This window comes from Gallinula chloropus (assembly GCF_964237585.1).
Source record: "Gallinula chloropus genome assembly, chromosome: 2".
In the NCBI taxonomy this organism is placed as follows: Eukaryota; Metazoa; Chordata; class Aves; order Gruiformes; family Rallidae; genus Gallinula; species Gallinula chloropus.
This window is the reverse complement of record NC_140086.1, coordinates 53,781,753-53,802,689: the sequence shown is the minus strand read 5'-3', so window position 1 is coordinate 53,802,689 and position 20,937 is coordinate 53,781,753. Positions and strand designations below refer to the sequence as shown.

General features: G+C 42.9%; 1 protein-coding gene across 1 annotated transcript in view; it reads left to right on the top strand.

Annotated features, from left to right (window-relative positions):
* EPB41L3 (erythrocyte membrane protein band 4.1 like 3) overlaps nucleotides 1-20,937 on the top strand; it is a 58,862-nt gene that overhangs the window by 21,746 nt on the left and 16,179 nt on the right. The window contains exons 4-11 of the mRNA XM_084280270.1: nucleotides 2,323-2,398; nucleotides 3,704-3,922; nucleotides 4,244-4,331; nucleotides 8,042-8,194; nucleotides 10,167-10,264; nucleotides 11,567-11,742; nucleotides 13,884-14,104; nucleotides 17,511-18,077. Of these exons, the coding sequence (XP_084136396.1) occupies nucleotides 2,323-2,398; nucleotides 3,704-3,922; nucleotides 4,244-4,331; nucleotides 8,042-8,194; nucleotides 10,167-10,264; nucleotides 11,567-11,742; nucleotides 13,884-14,104; nucleotides 17,511-18,077 (1,598 nt within the window). The remainder of the gene's footprint in view (nucleotides 1-2,322; nucleotides 2,399-3,703; nucleotides 3,923-4,243; nucleotides 4,332-8,041; nucleotides 8,195-10,166; nucleotides 10,265-11,566; nucleotides 11,743-13,883; nucleotides 14,105-17,510; nucleotides 18,078-20,937) is intronic.

Sequence of the window (20,937 nt, the reverse complement as noted above, 5' to 3'; positions counted from 1 at the left end):
CCCTCTCCAAGATTCAAAGGGTTAATTTACTCTGGCTGGAAAACTTCCTCACTCACCGCGAGCAGCCACACCTTTTCCACCAGTTGTGTTTTCATTGAAAGTAAGTGATCTGCAATAAAAAAATGAATGAAAACCCACCTATTTTTTTTATCTCTTGAGAAGATGGATCTGGAGAGGATGGTGCTGTAGACCTCAGTAAGTCAGATTATGCTGATATTCAATGCAAGTGAAGCAGCTCAGCGCCAACTGCTGATTTGAAAGGCATTTGATACGTGCCCAAGCTGACCAAGCCATGAGATTGACAATGTGAGGGTGTGGCACAGAGAAAGCAGTGGGTGCAGAAGAGTCTCATTACCCCCCTTGACACGGGGTACCGTTGTGTTTGCAGGAGATGACAACGATAATTTGCCTCTGTACAATTCACTCTAGAAATTTGAAATAGGGCAACAGTGGAAAAGTAGAGCTTTTACCCATGACACTTTCCTTGAATTAATAAAAAAAGTAAATACATGTATACAAAATCCTCCTAAGTGCTGGTCGAGCTGTGCAAAGGTCAGATATACATGATTCCGATTTCATCCCAGCTGTTGCCATGTGTGCGGTCTCCGGTTCATACCCCATCAGTTATAACCTGCTAACTTGCATTACATTTTATTTAAGCCCCTGTAAGTGAGAGGAGAAGGCCTCTTACCCTGGCATCTTCACCAGCCATGCTCCCAGGAGGTTTATGATCGGTTTGATATGTATTGTGTGTGCCGGAGGCACAGATTTCCATCATGAGTCTACGTATCATGCGGGGTCCCACCTGCCGCCCGGTGGGACCATGCTCCATCCTCATTGCCAACTAAATCTTCTTTCCACTGGCCTTTCTAGCACAAGAGAGTGGAAAAGTTCCTGAAATGAGGAACCCAAATGTGTTGCCAAGAGCCAGAGCCCTGATAGTAAATGTCAAAGTCTTCTCATTCATTGAGCCTGTTTTCTGGAGTGTATGGTGACCAAAGTGGATGGGGCTTTGCATGGCGTGGCATTTCTTTGTTGTCTCTAAATAAATACTCCCAAACACTTAATTAAGACAACCATGCTGTATTTCCAGGCAAGTAGACGTTCACTCTGTCCAGTATATTAGCTTTCTTACCAGAGGCTGTACCAGATAAACCTTCAAATCGTGTACCCTTTAGCAGGTATATAGGCTGAAGGTGCCCCTACATTGAAAATCATAGGAAAGCTGTATCCCAGAGGGTTTATAAGGAAGAGCCCTGTGTTTCACAGTGTTCATGAGAACTTTGTCATTACACAGAAAATACCAACTTTTCAAGAGGAATTTATTTATTTATTTGTAGTTTGACATCAGTGCTTTCGGAAAATGGCAATTCCATTGCTTTGGTTACTTGACTAGAAAAATGCTGTAATTTATGTGGTAGAAATACTTGTAAGGGGTTTATCCCATCACAGAGGCTTCAGTGAAAAGTTCTGTTACTGAAGAACCACCATGCTGCTTTTGTTAGCACGCTGTGGTTTGGGAATTTGTTACTGCTTTCTGTTTGCATCTGAGACATGCACTGGCATAACCTGGCCCTGTTTTCAGAATAGCTTCTATATTTACATATAATGTTCAACTCTTTTTCAATCTTGATACTCTCTTTACGATGTTTTAAGCTAATGCTCTGAAAAAAAAAAAAGGGTGGTGCTAGCTAGTATACATCCCATGGGCCACCTAAACTTAGTGAAATAACTAAATAAGAATTCCCCAGTGCTATGTACTGCTTTTCAGTCATGCTCTCTTGTGTTTGTCCTTGCAGTTTTGTCTGCAGAATAATTTACGACTGCTGGAGACAGGAGCTATGTGCTGAGGCAGCAGCACTCTGAGAGGATGCTGTGAGCTGGTTTGGGCAGCCAGAACTTGCACATCACCCCGCTCTGGAGCCCATTCATACCCTGTGGTGCTTCCAGTGCCTCTGTGTTTTGGGTTCTTGTTTTTTAAAGCCTGTGTAGTCTGTCTTTTTCAGATGGTTAATTCCAGTAAACATTGGTTTTGGACTGAGGGGGATTTTTTAGTGTTAGCAATAAATTACTGATCCCTTTGTGTCCTCGCTTCAGTGGAAATCTTACGAATACAGGAAGAGTTGCAAAATCTGATCTAATACTGTATTTGTGAGAGGGAGAAGTACTACCTTCAGAATGATGTATGGGGAAAAGGTAACAATATCCTGTTCTTATGAATTGCTTGGCTGTGGTATTTTTACGTCTGCTGGTAGTTGAACAGCACTAACATCTCCGTTTGCACTTACAATGTACTTTCAGCCAACCTGTGTTCTTTTCCAGGTGGTGCTTGGCAGTTTGCATTTAATGTGAAATTCTACCCTCCAGACCCTGCCCAGCTATCTGAAGATATTACCAGGTGTTTAAAACATTAAATACCTTTCTAGAAGGGGCTTAAAAGCTTGTTTTGATAGCGCTTACGCTATAATTACTCAAGAAAAGCAATGCTTTGTATTCCTGTTGGCTTCCTTTCTCTCATGAGCTTATGGAAAATATGTGATGCTTTGGCAGAAAAGGCTCTGTGAACATTGCCTCTCCTCTGAGCTAAGGTGTCTTTTTCTTTTCTATAATGTAAGCATAAACCCAAGCTTTTCCAACTCCTTAGAGTTGATTTTAAGTTTCACAAAGGTGCCAGATGCCCGGTTTTGCCAGCAGTGACAATTTATTGTTGTCATTAAAATCATGACCATGAAAGAACTGGGATGAGAATAACCATGCTTGTAAATTTTGTATTGCATTTGACAAAGTAAGCAGGTGATGTGCATGGTACAGGGAATATGCTGGCAACTCATGGCTGTCCTTTGCTATCCAAGCCACTTGGCTCTGCAGCCTGCACCTCTGCTCTCTGGTAGAAGGCAGGAAAACTTTGGAACCGTGGAGTGTTTTACGCTGTCAGCAAGCTGTTCCCTACCCTGTTCTAGCGTTTTGCAACCTGTGGGTATTTTTAACCTCCTTCTTTGCTTTTAAGGTAACACGAAGCCTTTGGCTTAGGTCAGACATCCCCTGTGCTAGCCACTGTGCAGAAAGGCAGTGTGCCAAGAGCTCACAAAGAGAGGTCTCCCAAAAGAAAGGATTGCTTTTTTCCTCGTCGTCCTCAAATCTCCCCTGGGAACTCCATGCCTTCACCACAAAGGCAGCGCTCCACACATTTTTTTTCTCATTTCTTCTATCCAGTGATGCCTTGCACTGCTCATGAGTGTGTTTTTAACAGCATTTACTGTTTAAATGTACTTTTGAGAAAGCTTGACAGCTTGCTGAAGAGACAAGTTTTTTGAATGTCTTGGAGTTCACCTACCCACTAGTGAACTATTTTCTCCTTAAAAAAAAGAATTATCAGCTCGTTATGTGTCTTGCCTTATGACAGAAACCTGTTATGTTTATTGGGTACTTCTCCATCTAGGTCACTAAACGAAGTCATAACCTGCTTTATTAAGAAATTTTGATGCTGCTTTATAAAGATAAATTAAGCATCGCTACCTGTAAGTTAGGCAAGGGTTGCAGTTTTTAAACTTGTTTAATCCTTGTTAACTGCTGATAAACCTTGGGCTGGAGAGTTGTCTGCAAATTAGTAGAGGAGCTGCGGCTTTTCCCCATCCTTGGGCGGCAGTCCTTTGGGGCAGCAGTGGAGGAGCACTTCCTGAGCTGCCTCGGTGCTCCGTTGCAGGTACTACCTCTGCTTGCAGCTGAGAGATGACATCGTGTCGGGTCGGCTGCCTTGCTCGTTCGTCACCCTGGCCCTGCTGGGCTCCTACACCGTGCAGTCGGAGCTTGGAGACTACGACCCCGACGAGTACGGCAGCGACTACGTCAGCGAATTTCGCTTTGCACCAAATCACACTAAGGAGCTGGAGGACAAAGTGATCGAGCTGCACAAGAGCCACAGGTAGGCAGAGAGCATCCATCACACTTTGGCTGTGGGCTGTAGCCTGACCTCAGGTGCATCAGGAAATGTTAAAATCTGCTGCAGTATATGCAATAAGATCATTTTTGGAACAAGACTCCTCTCTGTGTCTCTGGTTTGAGAAGAGTTTTTGCAGCATGAAAGGTAACAGGGTCTGTGCCAGAGTCTTGGGTCTGGCAAGTACCCAGCTACCTAATTGGTATGGCTGTAGTTCTGACAGGTTGAAAATGTTTTCCAGCTGCTGGATTTTACTCAGATTCTGTTTCCTTAACACTGATGTTACATTTGGTTGCTTTTCCTCAGGGGAATGACACCTGCAGAGGCTGAGATGCATTTCCTGGAGAATGCCAAAAAACTATCTATGTATGGAGTAGACCTCCATCATGCCAAGGTATAGACTCTAGTTCTTTCATCGGTTGAATGTCTGTCCCCTGTAGCATAGAACTTGAAGCTGCTTGGACTCCCCAGTTTATTTTTTTCTTGGTTTGAGGCAGGCATTTTGTGGGATAAATCATCTGTCAACATGTGGAAAAGTGTCTCATGGGATAGAACCATAGAACCGTGTTGGTTGGAAAAGATCTTTAAGACCGTCAAGTCCAACTGTTAACCTAGCACTGGCAACTCCACCACCAAGCCATGTCCCCAAGCAACACCTCTCTGTGTCTTTTAAGTACCTCCAGGGATGTGTCTCTTAAATACCTCAAGCACTTCCCTGGGAAGCCTGTTACAGGATAAATATATCTTGTAACAGACCTTAGCTTATAGATTTGCAGATGTTACACATCAACCTTTAGTGTGTATTAAACGACCAAATCCTTTGGGAAAATACTGAATGGATGGAGTAATGAGGAAGGATATTAGAAGCTGTCCAGAGAGTGATCGTCATTTCATTCAGCTACATTTTCAGATTTAATAAGGCCAACTATGGTATCTTAACTAGATAAGCAGATAATTTCTAACACCGCAGAGAACTTCCAAGCAATTATGTAGCCGTGCTGAAATCCTAATCAAATTGATAGTTAGGGGGAGACGGCGGCTTGTCTGTCTTCCCAAGCATGGTCGTTGCAGTTGACTGGAAGGGCAGTAATTCTGCTGGAAACATTCTCCCTCGATGAAGTAGTTTCTGTAATCATCAGCAGGTTCGGTTATGAATAAAACATGGTCATTCTTATTGCAGCTTGGGAGAGCCACCCACCAGCCTCGTGTTGGTTGTCTGTTTTTTGGTAGGATTTTTTCCAAATAAATAATTACTCTTTTTTTCTTTTTCCTTTTTTCTTCCTTCACTCTTCAAAGTAGGGCTAATGGATTTTAACATCTTTGAGGTTAGCAAGTATCCACTGCAAATGAATGCTGAACAAAGAATCCTGAGCTGCAGAGAGTGCTGCGTTTTCTGTAAAGGTCAAATTATTGTGAGCCTGTTTTTCTGCTGCAGCAGATCCTTTCAAGAACCGAGATAAATTTGCAGCTTGAATCTTGAAGGGGCCTGCAACTGTGTCCCTGGAGCATTTCGTAGGAGCTGTACATGTGTGCTACAGAATTCAAGGCAACCTTTTGTGTCCTGTTAATTGCCTTCACTGAAAATGAAAAAATCTGGGTATGGCTCAGTGGGCAGCACTCTACCAGGAGGCATGTCACTGCCTTCCCTGTGCCTTGCAGATAGGCACAAAATCTTGAGGCTCGTTTGGAGCAAAGACAGAAACGGACTGGCTGGTGTCACCTAGTAGCTTTTTTTTCTACATCCTTTGTCCAGTGCAAAGAAATCAGCAAAGCAGCAATGAAGCGAGTTCCTTCTTCTGAATACCTTACAGGCCTCATTGCTGAAAGTTTAACATTGCATAGGGTTGTGGTGTAAGGGGTTTTTTTCAGAATATTGGAGAGAGGCTGTGAATTTAAGATAGAGTATCCTGAGATAACCTTTATTTTTTTTCCCTAAAAAATGCTAGTATCCAGTTTTACTGTTTCGTTTTTCATATGGAAAGACTCAGAGCAAGAGAAGTTGGTAGGCAAGCCAATTTATCTCTAAAGCGATGCTCTTAATTAAAAGAGCTGCAGCACAAGCTGAATTGGGTCTGTCTGTCGGTTAACAAGCCCAACAGTAATCTTGGAAACTGAGCTGAAGGTGGGAAAAGCAGCCTCTGCTTGAGAAGTAACGTTTAGGTGTAATTAGAGTGAGATCTGATGGTATCAGGGCTAGGTAGGGCATAAGTATCTCCATGGATGCCTTTTTGAAGTCACGCCTGTGGCAGATGTCTCTATGTAAATGTCAATTCATTAAGGCTGTGCCAGTATCTTAGGTATTCAACAGATGCTGGATTCACCAGCTGCTGTTAAAACTAGTTTTCAATTATCCACACAAGGCTGTGATAAAAAAAATGTCTTCAGATAGGCAGATCTGTCCTCTGGGCTCTCACTGCCTTGATGAAGCTCCCCATTCGTATGCAGAGCTGCAGGGATGTGCAGCTCAGCGCCTTGTGCCTTGGATGTTACAGCTAACGGCTTTCCGTTGCGTGCAGCTACGTTGCTCCTGAAAGAAAGCCAAATCCTTTTATTCAGGTTTCGTTTTATGCCAGTAGCATCCCATTGGAAAGCAGAGCCTGGCACTGACAAGTAACAGAAGCTGTGAATGGACTTAGATCTGCTGCAAAGGTGGAGATGTGGGGGGAGAAGGCATTTCCCAACAGGTTTTTGAGAAGATATATCAAAAGAAGGAGCCCCTTGCACCTGCAGCTGTGTGCTGTACCTGAGCACATGTGTGTTTCAGGCGTTTGCCAGGCCGGGGTATTACCAGCAATGAATTTTCCTTTTTTTAGGATGTATTCGCTGTATTTAGATGTTGTTCCTTGCTTAGAAAATGGTGAAATTGAAGTTCACTGAAAAAAATCACATTTCTGTCTTCTGTAGTACTTGCCAATGATACCACCTGACAGCTTTATTTAGGGAAAAACACTACCTTTAAGGGGTGATACCATTGTTGCTGGAACATACACCCTCTATTACTCTGTTTTCTAACACTGAAGTGACTTGTGACACTAATTCTGTGTCATGTCTCTGATTTCAAAAGTTTGGGTTTGTTTTTTTTTAATTTCAAGCTGTGCTATAGCCTTTCCCTTAACAATGACCATGCCTGCCTTTGTGTTCACCTTAAAATATAAAAGATGTCATGTTGGGAAAACCAGAGGAGAACAAGGAATTTGGTTCATGGTTATCATAGGATGACCACTTCATGGTCTGTCTTAACAAACTTTTGTTATTTTAACCTGTTATTTTAAAATAATTACCAAAGAACTCTGTGCTTTAAGGTAGATCCTTATTTTCTCCGGCAGTATTAATACTTAGTTAAATGAAAATACAAGCTAATGGTGGTAGCACCGCTGAAGACTGGTTTTAGTCTGTTTGAAAGTTTTGAAAGGAAAGAAAGGGTATACTTCTTCCTTAAAAAATATGGGTTTATGGGTATATTCTGATAAGCTTGTGGTCAAATATTTCAGAGTGCTAATATGCCTGACCTACATCTTCTCTGTCAAGAATGGGTTATGGCACAGGCACAGTTGCACATCTTTCTAGTCCAAATGCCCAGCTTTCTGCCTGCTGGCCACTTCGAAGTCAAAGTACTGAGCATAGGCAGACCAGCATTAAACAAACTAGCACCAAGACAGACAAACTACAGAAGAAAAATCTGTCTGAGGATTGATTCACAAGGCTTAGTCATGGAGCTGAGTGATGGAGAAGTGACGTTTGTCTGCCTGCTTTCAAGCTAGAATTCGTGCTAATAATACTTCTTTTTTTTTATTATGCTAATAAAATTTTGCTATACAGCTTATGTTCTTTTAACAACGTATAAAAGTTCCCCTCTCCTTTTGGAGTCTTTCTAAAATACGAGGAAGCATTCACAAGACTGGGTTTCTCACACCCTGCCCAACCTTACTATTACTTGCATGAATGCAGTCAGTGAGTCGGGTAGCGCTCAGAAACCAGGTCACTACAGCTGATGCATTAAAAAGACGTAGCTCTGATAGAAAGGCTGGTGGTATACAGGAATCAGTAGTACTATGGGATGGAAGGAGAGAAATGTTCAACCAAGTGCCTTGCTTGCTTTTCCAGGATTCGGAAGGAGTGGAAATCATGCTGGGGGTTTGTGCAAGTGGTCTCTTAATATATCGAGACAGGCTTAGAATAAATAGATTCGCCTGGCCAAAGGTTCTGAAAATTTCCTACAAGAGGAACAACTTCTACATCAAAATCCGACCAGGGGAGGTAAGGGCATCCCAAGACTCCTTAGTGAATGAACCATTTCAAAAAAACCCCTGTGTTCTCATTTGATTTGTTGATTTGTCATGTCTTGAAAACCTTTAACATTCCTCTCCATTTATTATTTTTTTTTAATTTGTGCTGATTTTCTTAGGGAAGATTAGGTAAATACTATATTTAAAATACAGGTGAAAGCTACTTTTGGTGTTTTTACGTTTACATCCATGAACTAATGTAAAGAACAGTTATGGCCATCTGCATATAAAAAGCTCATCCATACCATGAATACTGGAGGAATTTAAGTAACATACTGCTTATTCATGGAGTGCCCATCATCCACCATCATGTTCTGTACTAAATTAGTGTCTCTTCATCCTCCCCGCTAAGAGACATAGACAGGCTGTACCCAATTTTACACGCATGTCGGACTGGTATGTTCGGAGTTGGTGGCTACATGCATGCATTAGCCCTCCCAGACCCACAGGAGCTCATGTTCTGACTCTGGAGAAGGTGATGTGAAATCTCTCGTACAGTGAGTGCCCTCTCGTGGCTCAGCCAGCTGTATCGCAGACACTTACCTCATGGGTTGAGCGCGCACTCACCCAGAAATCAAGTGGTAAATCTGAGGGAAAAAACCTCTATGTCATCAGTGGCGAAGGAGCATCTCCATTTTAAGTGCCAGTACAACAACCAGGCTGTGATAGATAAAAAAACCATGTCCATTTTACAGGGTGGAGCTGTGTGACAGGACAGCAGTCACCTGGATGAGGACTGGGATTTCCTTCTTAATGCAGCACAGTGGTTGAGAGTCCCAAGCCAATGTCTCCAAGTACATAAGTGACCTGGGAAGCCTGCTAGGGTCCCCCACCGCCCCCAGGTCCTGAGCCTTTTTGAGAATCCTAAACCAAAATCCACAAGCGTACATCTCCTGCCTCTCACCAGACAGCTTTAATTCACCAACCTCCCAGTCTTCAGTTGGATTTTAAAAAAGATCCAAACAAACAACTAGCCCCTGATGTGTCCAATGCCTGCACGCAAGCTCTACACCACCAAAGTCCTGTTGAGCTCTGCTGGTCTTGATACATAGCATCCCGTGACCAGGTCATAACTCTTCACACAAAATAATCAATGCAGCCTCATACCAAATCACATTTGATGGTGATGTGATTTATCATCCCACATGTCACTTGTCATCTTTTTTGTTTTGCTGTTTCCTGCCTTGTTTCTCTCTGTGAGGGCCCCATAGGGATCCAGGCTTCCTTACCAGTGCCCTTCTGCCTACCTTTTCCCCAGTCACAGCAACACTATTTCACCTACCCAGCTCTATCTGTATGTAGCCATCAACACCTTAGAGCGGTTGTAGCTGGCACAGCTTTTGCATCTGGAACACGTGATCCTGCAGCACAACCTAGAAGAGGTCTCTCTGTTATCCCCAGCTGACTCGTTCAATTACCTGTCTTCCCCTCATCCTCCCCAGGAGATAAATTAGCTAAAAACACTGTGATTTACTAACTCTAGTTCTTTCACTGTAAATCTCCTTAATCTAAGGCTGTGTGATCAGTCCCTGGGGACTGTTGCATCCCTCCAGGCTGTTATCAGGCTTCCCACTGTTGTTTAAATGAACGAAGTTAAAACAACAGGGTTAAAACGCTTAAATGATGTTTTTTCTCAGAAGCCCCCCAAGTCTTAACTGATCTCTTTGCTACTATAGGGCATAAAACATCACTGTCACCATCAAAAACCCCTTGCTCGTTATCTGGGTTCCCCCCCAAAAAATGATCCTCAGAGGTCTCCTTTGATTATCTCTCACAGCTTCCTTCCCAGGCAGCAGACTGTAGAATATTTAGAGATGTGGTAATATACATTCAGCCTTGCAATGAGATGATATAGATGGAGGAAGTGAAGATGAACCTGTGTACACTGTCTAAAAAATAGATGCACAGCATCAAATGCATCCTTTTTCTTTTTTCCTGCCTAGTTTGAGCAGTTTGAAAGCACTATTGGGTTTAAGTTGCCAAATCATCGTGCTGCAAAGCGCTTATGGAAAGTGTGTGTTGAGCACCATACATTTTTCAGGTATGTGGATTTCTTTTCCTAAAGGTGTGCTATAAAATGCCACAGAAAAGAACAATTCTGTCAGCAGAGACAAAACCCTTCCAATCAAACTGTCTTTTTGATCATGAGGTATCTCTGAGCAGACGAGGGAAGGTTATTGCTTCTTTAAAATGGGAAAGTTCTCATCCAAATTACTCATACTAATCCAGACAGATACCAAATGTTTAAAATCACCATATGGTCCCAATTAATTGTTTTGCTTTATCTGTGCCATGATATTATCAGCTGCTATAATTGAAGAGACAAAGGACTCTGCTGCACTGCTGCACATAGGGAGAACAACTTGTATGGGAATTACTGGGAGATGTTGGTAAGAGTTTTGGGGGATAAAAAAAAGGGAAGATTTTTATTTAATTACATATGAAAACAGAGATGCTAGTCAGAGAATGCTCAATCCATAGCCGTGTTTTTAATATTCCTGGGGAATTTTGCAGCTGTGGTTTTGACATCTAAGAAGACCTGAGACAAGTTTGGAATAGTGCAACTGACATTAGCTTGTGCTGAAATAAGTCTGCAAGGAGATACTTAACAACGGGAACCCAAAACACTGAGGTTCTCAGTGGTGCAAAAGGGCATCCAGTGCCTAAAAAAACCCTCTCAAGATATTTGGGAGGACTGAAGGAATTTCTCTCCATTCTTAAAACTATTGATTTGGGCTGGCTGCATGTTCATATGAATGTAGTCTGTGCAGGAAAGAAATTGAGTGTGCCTTTTTGGGGGCTTTCTCTGATTTTTCTAATGGAAAATAAATGTCTAAAGCATTTAACTCTATGTAGCAGAGAATAGTTTCTTCAGCAAACTCCCATAGCCAAAATACAAAGGGTGGGAAGGCTCTAACCTGAAAAATGTCTGCATCCCAGTGAATGAAAGCTGCCCTGCATTCACTGGAAATCTGTTCTGTCCCTGTCCTCAGCACAACAGCACCATGGTAAATTGAAAGCATTAGAGATATATCCATATTTAAGTCCCTGATACAAGAAGCACCTTACTTTCAGCTTGGGTAATTAGAAAATTATAGATCTGGTTTTCAAACAGGAAGGTACTGAGTGATTCTTGCCCAGTTCAGCTCTTCAAATGCCTTAGCTCAGCAGTTTTGTCATGCTGTGTGCAGGTCATCCTCTGTTTGCCTTCTGGTCACAGACCCGTGAGCCACAGGTTACGATGGAGAGGGATGCCCAACGGTTGTCTTCGTTCTTCTGCAGAAATAGTGGGTGGATTTCTGGAGGAGGGGGAGTAACAGGTGCACTGCTTGGTGTGTTTTAGGCTCCTGCTGCCAGAAGCACCTCCAAAGAAGTTCCTCACGCTGGGCTCCAAGTTTCGCTACAGCGGCCGGACGCAGGCCCAGACGAGAAGAGCCAGCGCCCTCATAGACCGTCCCGCACCTTATTTTGAGCGGTCTTCTAGTAAACGTTACACTATGTCTCGCAGCTTAGATGGGGGTAAGGTCCTCTTAATCGGCTCTGTCAAAAGTTATCGTCACTGCTTTAGATTTAGGTATAAAAGCCTCCTGTCACCTCATCTCCTTGAGCTTCGGCCGCGTGGAGGCTGTGAGTATACCTGAGTTCACTGCAGGGCTAGGGGAGGGTGCAGAGAAATACTGTGCTAAATGTTCTGCTGCGGTCCTGGCAAAATGTTGGCCTGGAGGAGGTCCCTGGGAGCCCGCTCTTTGTGGAACCCCCCTCCTTGGCCTCACACCTGCAAAGCACTTCCCCACTTTGGGGAAGGACAGGGGCGCCTGTGCCTGCCTGAACAAGTCAGACTTCAGTGCTTTCTCAGGGTTTGCATGAGTGAGTGTTTGGGTTTGGGTTTAACTTGGCTTTTTTTTCCTTATGTAGGTTTTTCATTTAAGTACATATTACAATTCATAAATGAATGATTTCTATTAACACTTGATTGCAGTTACCTCACATCTTAGTTGGATAAGCGCTAACAGGAGTTTTCCATACATTACTTTTGAAGGTGTGAGACGGAGAGTAACATACGCAGGCTTATAGTATGTCCTTCCTCCCCCTCTCTTTCTACATGGTTTGTGGGGGTCACGGTGTTTCTGCTCTGTTAGGTTGAACCAGTGTGTGATTCAGAGCCTCAGCTACTTCCTCAACTGTTGCTGTTGTCAGCTGTTGAGTAAAGAAAAAGAGGTTGTAGTTTATTGTTCTAGAAAAAAAGACTGAGCCTGAATTCAGAATTGCTACAGGTTGGGTTGTTTGGGATTTTTTTTAAAAAAAGGTGAATTCTCCCACAGAACATCACAATCAAATTGCCATGAGTATAGCTGATGGTGGGGAGGGGGAGGAGAAGCTTTGGTTTAAGAGTCCCAGTGACAAGCCGCCTTTTCTTCCCCTAAAGGTGCTGCTTGTCATTAATTATTTTGGAATCTTCTAATTCTGGTGTGCTTCTTGCTCGTTACCAAGCAACTGGTGACCTGATTGCTGTGCATGTGTCTCAAAGCAGAAATTATCCCTCTGCATTATTTTGTTTGTGACATCTAAGCAAGATGACTCCCTCTGCTCCCTCTGCTTTCTCCTGCCTCCCTCTCCCAAGAGACAAGATACCTGAAACGCTTTTGCCCAGCATTTGTTATAGACTCTGCAAGATTTCTATGATGTTGATTTGCATAAGTGCAAGTGGGGCAAAGAGGTTTTTATTAATCAATGTGCAGGATTTCTTCCCTAATGTTGGTACTGTAACACAAAATGTGGCTCTCAATGTTCTGCATCATGATCACGCAGTGATCCCGGCCCTGTGATTTGTTACAGCTGCAAGTAACTTTTATAAATTTGAATAGTCCTGGTGAATTAGAAATTAGTTCCACAACAGTCAAGAGCAGGGTCTGGGTATATGTTCATGTTTTGATTGAATTCTACCTATAAAATTACTATTTATTTCAAAGTCATATACATATATATGTGTTAAAGTTTGCTGAATTATCAAACATTTGCATCCTAAAATATTCTGTGTTGGTCCACTGAATTGAATGCCGTCACATCCCAGAGTCTTTTAGGATGATGAGCTGACTTATCTGGCAGACTGTAATACTCAATAATACAAAGATCCTATTTCTTGCTTCCCAGATATTATGGCTGTGCTACATCAATATTGTCGTTCCCTGCAGTGGAGCACATTACTTCACGTGCAGTTGATCTGCATTGTTGTATTCTGCCAGCTTTCCAAAAAAAAAAACCAAACCAAACCTCTCTTCCACCCCCACAGCTGATGTCATAGCTGTTTTTTCCTTATGTTTCCTGCCTGATAACTGTGGCAATGCGTTGATTTTTTTTGTTTTACTGCAGTAGCACTTCTAATGGCTTGCTAACATCCAACAACTGTGTAATGCACACATTAGCTACAGTAATGTGTGCATACACATCCGTAATGTATGTTTATGCATATAAAAGCCTCAAGCTTTGTTTCAAGTAAACAGTTTATTTAAATGTATGCACATGCTTCTGGTTTCCTGGAACGTGATATAGTTGTGTTTTCAGTGATATCTCAAATGTTTTACTAACCCAGCTTTTTAATTTTACGCAGCTTCTCAGCAAAAGCTATTTCAGACTTTCCCTCTTTAAATATTTGCTTTTAGCATCAGTGAATGAAAACCATGAAATGTACATGAAGGATTCTGTGTCTGCTGCAGAGGTTGGTACTGGCCAGTACGCCACAACAAAGGGCATCTCTCAGACCAACTTGATAACCACTGTGACTCCAGAGAAAAAGGCAGAAGAAGAGAAAGATGATGAAGAGGGCAAAAAGAAAAGAGCAGAGGAAGTCACCCCGGTCTCGGCAATACGCCATGACACCAAGGTACAGTTTTGAGGGGTTTTGTATTAAACTGACCTGCCTGGAGAGCGCTCAGAGAAATGCAGAATCATTGGGGAGGGAGGAAGGGAGAGAGGGAGGGAGGAGATACCCAGCTCCATGAAAAGAAACTAGAATATACACAGTGGTATGTATGTATATATACGTGTTTCTATTGAATATTTATATATAGCCCTCTCCCATTTCATATGACAACGTGACAGTTAGGTCCTGCCTCAGACTGTTTGTTATTCAAAATCCATTCAGCAGTCAGCACAGGGGGTGGTTTTGGTATAGAGCTCTTTAGGAAATAACCTAAACAAAGTAGCCTGGCAGTGCACATTTTTCTCCTTTGGCCTTTGGTTGTATTTTGACTTTAGTAAAGGGATTGTGTTTCTTATTTTCTGACAAGGCAGCGAAATAGTTCTGGGTTCTTGTGTGTAGCTTTGTGCTCCAAATACTTGTATTTTTCTCATTTCCTTCTCATAAGGCTCTGTTTTCTGAGATGTATTCCACTGAGCATTTTCCTCTAATAACTTTTGGGGATTAATACACTATTATAAGCTTTTTATTTTTCCGGCTTACAAAACCGTATGCTTCCCTTGTTTGAGTCTTTGCATTGAAGAAAAATAGTTTTAATGATGATTCTCTGCTCAGTTGTTAAATTTGATTCATCCCTCACCATCTCCACATACATGTACACTCATCTTGTGCATTTTATCTACTGAGGTGTTAGGATGGGGTAAATCAAATGGGGGACAGAGAAGGTTTTTGAGAAGGTAGAATCAGAAAACATTGAGGAGAAGAAAACAGAATATGAGATATTGATAGAGGTCAAAAAGCATACTATGGAGTGCACTTGCTAAACAAGTAAGACTTACCTTCTTCATTTACCATGACAAACCTTGATGTATATCTTTACATGCAAAAAACCCTTCACACATGCAATTGTTGGAACCTGAACTTCTAGCCTTATACGTGTAAGGCCACAATAGCCAAATGGTCAAGTCCTCCAAAAGAGTTGCCATCAAGATACCAAAAAACTTGCAGATGAGAGATGATTTTCATTTCAAAGTGTGCTCTGTAATTGTAGTGTTAAAAATGCTCTCTGAAAAATTTAACGGGGGTCTTCTTGGAACTCCTTTGGTTTCTGCATGGAGAAACATGGATGCAAATCAAATATGCAGAAAACATCCAATGGAAACTAATTCTGTTCCAAGTGTTTGTTAATTTAGGTCAATGAAGAGATCAGCTGCATTTTGAAGATCATCTGTTCGTTATATATGGCTAGAAACAGTCAAAGTTATTTTTAGGAGAGTATTTCAATGACACTTAGGCATACACAAATGAATTTTAGCCCCCACTGAAGAGATGAGTTCTGCTTAAACCATCCGTTAAAAGAGCTTCAGGTTCTATGAAGCCTGTAGAGATCTCAGTCCTGAGAGTTTCACCAGAACTGCTGACAGCTTTGTCTTTCATCATAAAGAGAATAGGATCTCAGAAACACTGGGCAAATTTGAAATCAAATTCCTATTAAATTGTATATAAATTTTATCTATAGCTTTTCAACTTCTCCTCAAGGACATTTTTCCTTTGTTGTACCTGTATCTGTCTAAGCACCAGAAGTTACTCTAAATATTAACACTGCAAAGATGTCACTAAGTGAATAGTCTGTATTAGCAAAGAATATATTTACTTTGGCCTTTTTGCCTTGGCAATGTAAAGAGAAGCTCTGTGTATTTAGCTCACATAAAGTCTTGTGAGTCCATCAGCATTAAATTTTGGCTTGAGCTTGCAGAGTTTAGCCCATAAAGAAGATACTTCAAAGTGATTTGAAGTCAGGCTTAGTTTTGATTGCTTAATTCAGGAATAGTGATTGCCTGAACAGATAGATGGGGTTTTTAACTATTCTGAGTAGAGAGAAGAAAATGTTAACAAGAGGGGAAGGAGCTCTTCTTTGTAAATATTTGGCTTAAATCCCATTCTTAGCATTAATATACCTGGTAAAGATTAGGCTTAGGTGCTCGCATTGATGCAGCTGGTGTCTAAAACCTGGATCCTGTTGGTTGCCTCAGATTTGGCACCAGCTTTTACAGGCAAATCCTGTTCTGGTTTTGAAGTCATTTTGCTCTTGGGAGCTGGGAGTGGCAGTGGGGTTGAAATACCTTTTATAGCTCCCCAGGGAGATGTGGGGTGCATAGAGCAGCTCAGGCACTTAGGATTTGGTCATGGAGCCAGCGTGCCACTTCAGCTAAGTGCACCTCATTGACTTTGGCCAAAATGCCTCTGATCCATTAGCATCATGGCAGCTCTGTTGTTCTGGGGTATTTTGGTGGTTGTCCTTCTAAAGAGCAGTTGTGCCTGCCTGCAGGGAGCATGTTAGGTGATAGTCACTGCTTCTGCTGAATCACCTCCCTCCTCCTGCCAATTTCTTGTCCATGAATAACCTTAAAGGCTGGCGGAAGGCCCTACAAGCAGTTTATCAAAACAAATGCTGCTTGTGAGGAGGCAGTATTCTTCGCATTGTGGTAAAATTTATAGCAAAAGTGTAAAGGTGCATTTTTACCTCATCACTATAGGTAAAGAGTCACTTTTTCATTATGATAAGATGTGGCTGTCTGGGGCATGGACCTTTTTCTGGTCAACCCCCCTTCAGATTCTTAGTGAGAGAGCACAAGGTCTGCCCTAGCCAAAACCATCCATTCCCTTCTTTCCATATGCTGACAAATTGGAGGGGTGCAGCGTAGATGGGCGGCGGCAAGGCACAAGGCTGGGAGGGCCCAGCTCTCCTGCGCTGCCTGCTGCGACTCCCAGCAGACAGAGGTGAGGGCAGGGCTGTGGGGATGCCCAGCAGAGATCAGCCCGGGAGGTGATGGGAGCCACGTTGAGGAGCAGGCTGCTGGGGTAGGTGTCGAGCTAGTTGGTAACAGCTGACATAGAGACTAATGTTCATGTCCCCCCCCAAACCAGAATGTGTTTTATTTAGGTTTGGGACCTAATTTTTTGTTATATTCCCTCACTACTTTGTTGCTCTGTGCGTGCTTCATATTTGAAAGCTCCCTAAGATCTGAAGCCAGTCTTAACAGTAAGTGGAAATCGGCAGCACCTGAATCCCCAGACATGGCCCTGAAGGTTTTTATGTAAATCCCATGCTGCCGATTACCAGAGAAATGCTGAACCAAGAAGTTGCCTTTTGTAAGCTGTAACCCTGACTCACTAATACTCATGGTGTGCAGCATGGGGACACACACTGTTTAACTCAGTGGAAACCTATGGTGTTGAAATACTGTTTATAATTTTTATATATATATATATATAAAATTTATCATCACGGAAGAAAATTAACTAATTACAGTTTTCTTTTTGTCCTTTTGCTTTTGCGCCTTGTTTGCTGCTCTTTCTCTGTCACCAGCCACCTTTGCTTGGCACTGACTCCCACCATCCCTCACCATCCTCGCAGCCTGGCCCCCATGCATCTTCAGCAAAGCTTCGGAGGAGATGCAAGGAGAGCGCTCGAGCAAAGTCCTTAGGTTGTGAGGGGCCCAAAGAGAGCCCTCTAAAGCACAGCGAGTCCGAGCCGGACCCTGACAGAAAGGGGCGAGTTTGCTCCCCTGAGCAAGACGTGGCTTTTGGCTATAAGCAAAAAGCTCGCACAGGTGGAACGCTGTTTTCCTTCTCCTTGCAACTTCCAGAGTCATTTCCTTCCCTCCTGGATGATGACGGCTACCTGTCGCTCCCTAACCTCTCCGAAACCAACCTCCTGCCTGCCAGCGTGCAGCACTACCTTCCCATCCGCTCCCCCTCCCTGGTGCCTTGCTTCCTCTTCATTTTTTTCTTTCTGCTCTCTGCCTCTTTCTCAGTGCCATACGCCCTCACTCTCTCCTTTCCTCTGGCTATGTGCCTCTGCTACCTGGAGCCCAAGGCGGCCTCCTTGAGTGCCTCACTTGCCAATGACCTGAGTGACAGTTCAGAGGAAGAGGTGTGTACCTCGGCATCGAACACACTCTTTTTTCGTGTTCAGTGCTTCAGTCCTAACCAGTGTTAGATTGCTGCAATAGTGGTCCTACTTTCAGAGCCTCATTTCTGTCTGTGCTGATATGTTAGAAGGGGTGTTTTGGGGGTTTTTGGTTTGGGGGCTGGGGTTTGTTTGGGGTTGGGTTTTTTTTTTCCCTTTTTTTAATTTTTTTTTTTTTTTTGTGTTGGGAGTGCAGCTTTGGGCCCAGGGTTAGGCACAACACTGTGTGGAAGTGGCTTGGTTTGAACTGTATCAGCTGATATGCAAAGCGACTCACACTAAACAAATTGCCGCTGATCAGCTCTCAAATATCGTGTCTCAACTGGCCAAGAGTTTTTTTTCTTCCCTTTATCAGTTTATGCTAGGGGTTAGAATAGTTATCTAAATATTGGGTAATAAGTACAATGTCCTGCATAGTTACGTATGCATGGATATATATGCATAAGCATATACATTATATTTGTATAACTAGCTACCTAAGAATAATGGGCACCCTTACCAACTTCAGCATGTTCAAAATTCAGGTGAACTCAACTTTTTTTTGCAAGAGCCTGTCAGCTATAAAGCAGAAAGAGGCTTTCTGCTCCAGTGAAACCTGGATCTGGATTTTCAGCCTTGATCCCATCTCTGCTGCAGATGAGGTCACTTTCCTGTACTTAAATCCAGTGTATCATTGAGAGGTCAGCCTGGGACAGCTGTTGCGCAGCTGTTGGGGGAGCATGCCATGTGGGCCACCTTGCCATTTACAGCGTTCAGTTAGCACTGCCAAAACTGATGCCTTGAGCCACCCAGCATTTCACAGACAGGTAAACCAGCTGCAGGAGAAGAGGAGTCCACAGTGGTTCTGGGACCTGTGGACGTGCGGTGATATATCTAGAAGCAAGGAAGAAATCCACTTGTTTAAGTAACTGAGTAACCGGCGTCCTAAGTTTTGGCCGGTGCCTGGTTACTCTCTGTTGACAGAATAAAATGATGAGTTAATTTTTCCCTTGTTTTTCCTTTTCACCCTTCATCTTTAGATGCAAAAATACAGTTTTGCTTTGTATGAACACCCCCCGCCCCCTTCCCCAGCAGACCCAGATGAGAGAATCGCAGGCCAGTTGGCTGTCTGTAAAAAGCTGCCTTGGCCACTTGTCGATGCCGTTGCAGTGGTTGTCCTCAATGAACCAGCTTGTGCATCTAAACATTTGTGCAAACTGCTACTGTGGGTTTTGTAAGACTTGGTACAGGATTTAATTTCCTTTCTATGGAAAACCAAAAGTCTCGTCAATTTATCTTGTAAAAACATTGTCTTTGGACGCTTTTGGCTCTGTGATGCCTAACAACTAAATAATAATGTGCAATTTCTGATAAAAGGCATCCAGAATGTTGCTGTCTCATTTCGTGTCCTCATTTTGAGATAGCATTTAGGTCTCAATTTGCATTAGCTCTGCACTTGGATTAATCTAATAGCAATAACAGCATTAATACAGTGCCAGCTCCAGAGGCAATAACGAGGCAGTGTTTATGTAATACATTGCTCTGTTCCTCTCTCAGAAATGAGCACTTCTTTTTGTTAGTGAAGTTAGGAAGTGTTGAGCATAAAACCACATAAAATAGGCTTTTTAGTGTCACTCTTTTATGAGGGTGATTACTCTGGCAGTGCTTCCTGGCAGACAACACAGACTTGTGCCTAATCCAGGGGGTATTTCTTGTTCAAAATATTGCATGAAAGTGACTATGTTTTAAACTTGGGCATGTCTGCATTACATTGGCAAAACAAATCACAGCAATTATGATCTCAAATTAGAGGAGGTGCAGCTGCAGCATCTCAGGAGATAGCTGCCTGCCTTTTCTGCTCCATTCCTTGCCCGTCTACGAGCCCCACCAGCAGCTGCCTATCATCCAGTGCACTACTGCCCATCTCAGAGTTGAGCCCAACTTTTCTTTCGCTCCACTCCAGAGGAAACCCGCCTCGCTGAGCTTTAATTTGCCATTCCCTGCTCTGCAGTAACCCCAGATCTTTATTTCAAGTAACTCAGCAATGCTGACTTTGACTCCTTGGCTGTTGATCGGCTTTATTAGCAGACATGTATGTTGCAACAAAGCAAATTTTGTGCCTTATTTAAGATCTCATTGCTGTACTGGTAATAGACATGGAAACCTTTTTTTCCCCCTCCACTTCATAAAAACCTGCACACAGTGATGCAGAAGTGTGTGACCAGTCTGCAAACCAACGGCATACCTTGCTGAGCTCCATTCTCCTTTGAGCAGTACATCTGGAGGCAGTCAGTGCAGTCAGAGACACAATTTCACCCCTTAGATTTTATAGAATCATAGAATGTGTAAGGTTAGAAGGGACCTTTAGAGGCCATCTAGTCCAATCCCTCTGCAGTAAGCAGCGACATCTTCACTAGATCAGGACACTCAGAGCCCCATCCAGTCTGATCTTGAATATCTCCAGGGATGGGGCCTCCACTAGCTCTCCAGGCAGCCTGTTCCAGTGACCTACCACCCTCATAGTGAAGATTTTTTTCCTAATACCCAACCTAAATCTCCCCTTTTCTAGTTTAAAACCATTACCCCCAGTCCTATTGCTACGTGCCCCCATGAACAGTTCTTCCCCAGCTTCCTTATAGGCACCTTTCAGGTACTGGAAGGCCAGTATAAGGTCCCCCTGGAGCCTTCTGTTCTCCAGGCTGAACAAGCCCAACTCTCTCAGCCCAGCTTCTGTGCTCATACATTACCAGCCAGTGTTTCTACTGACTAAATGCCTAGATTCATTAATTCCTCTTTTTTCTCTCTTTTTTCTCTCTTTTTTTTTTCTTTTGGTAAATAGGAGTGA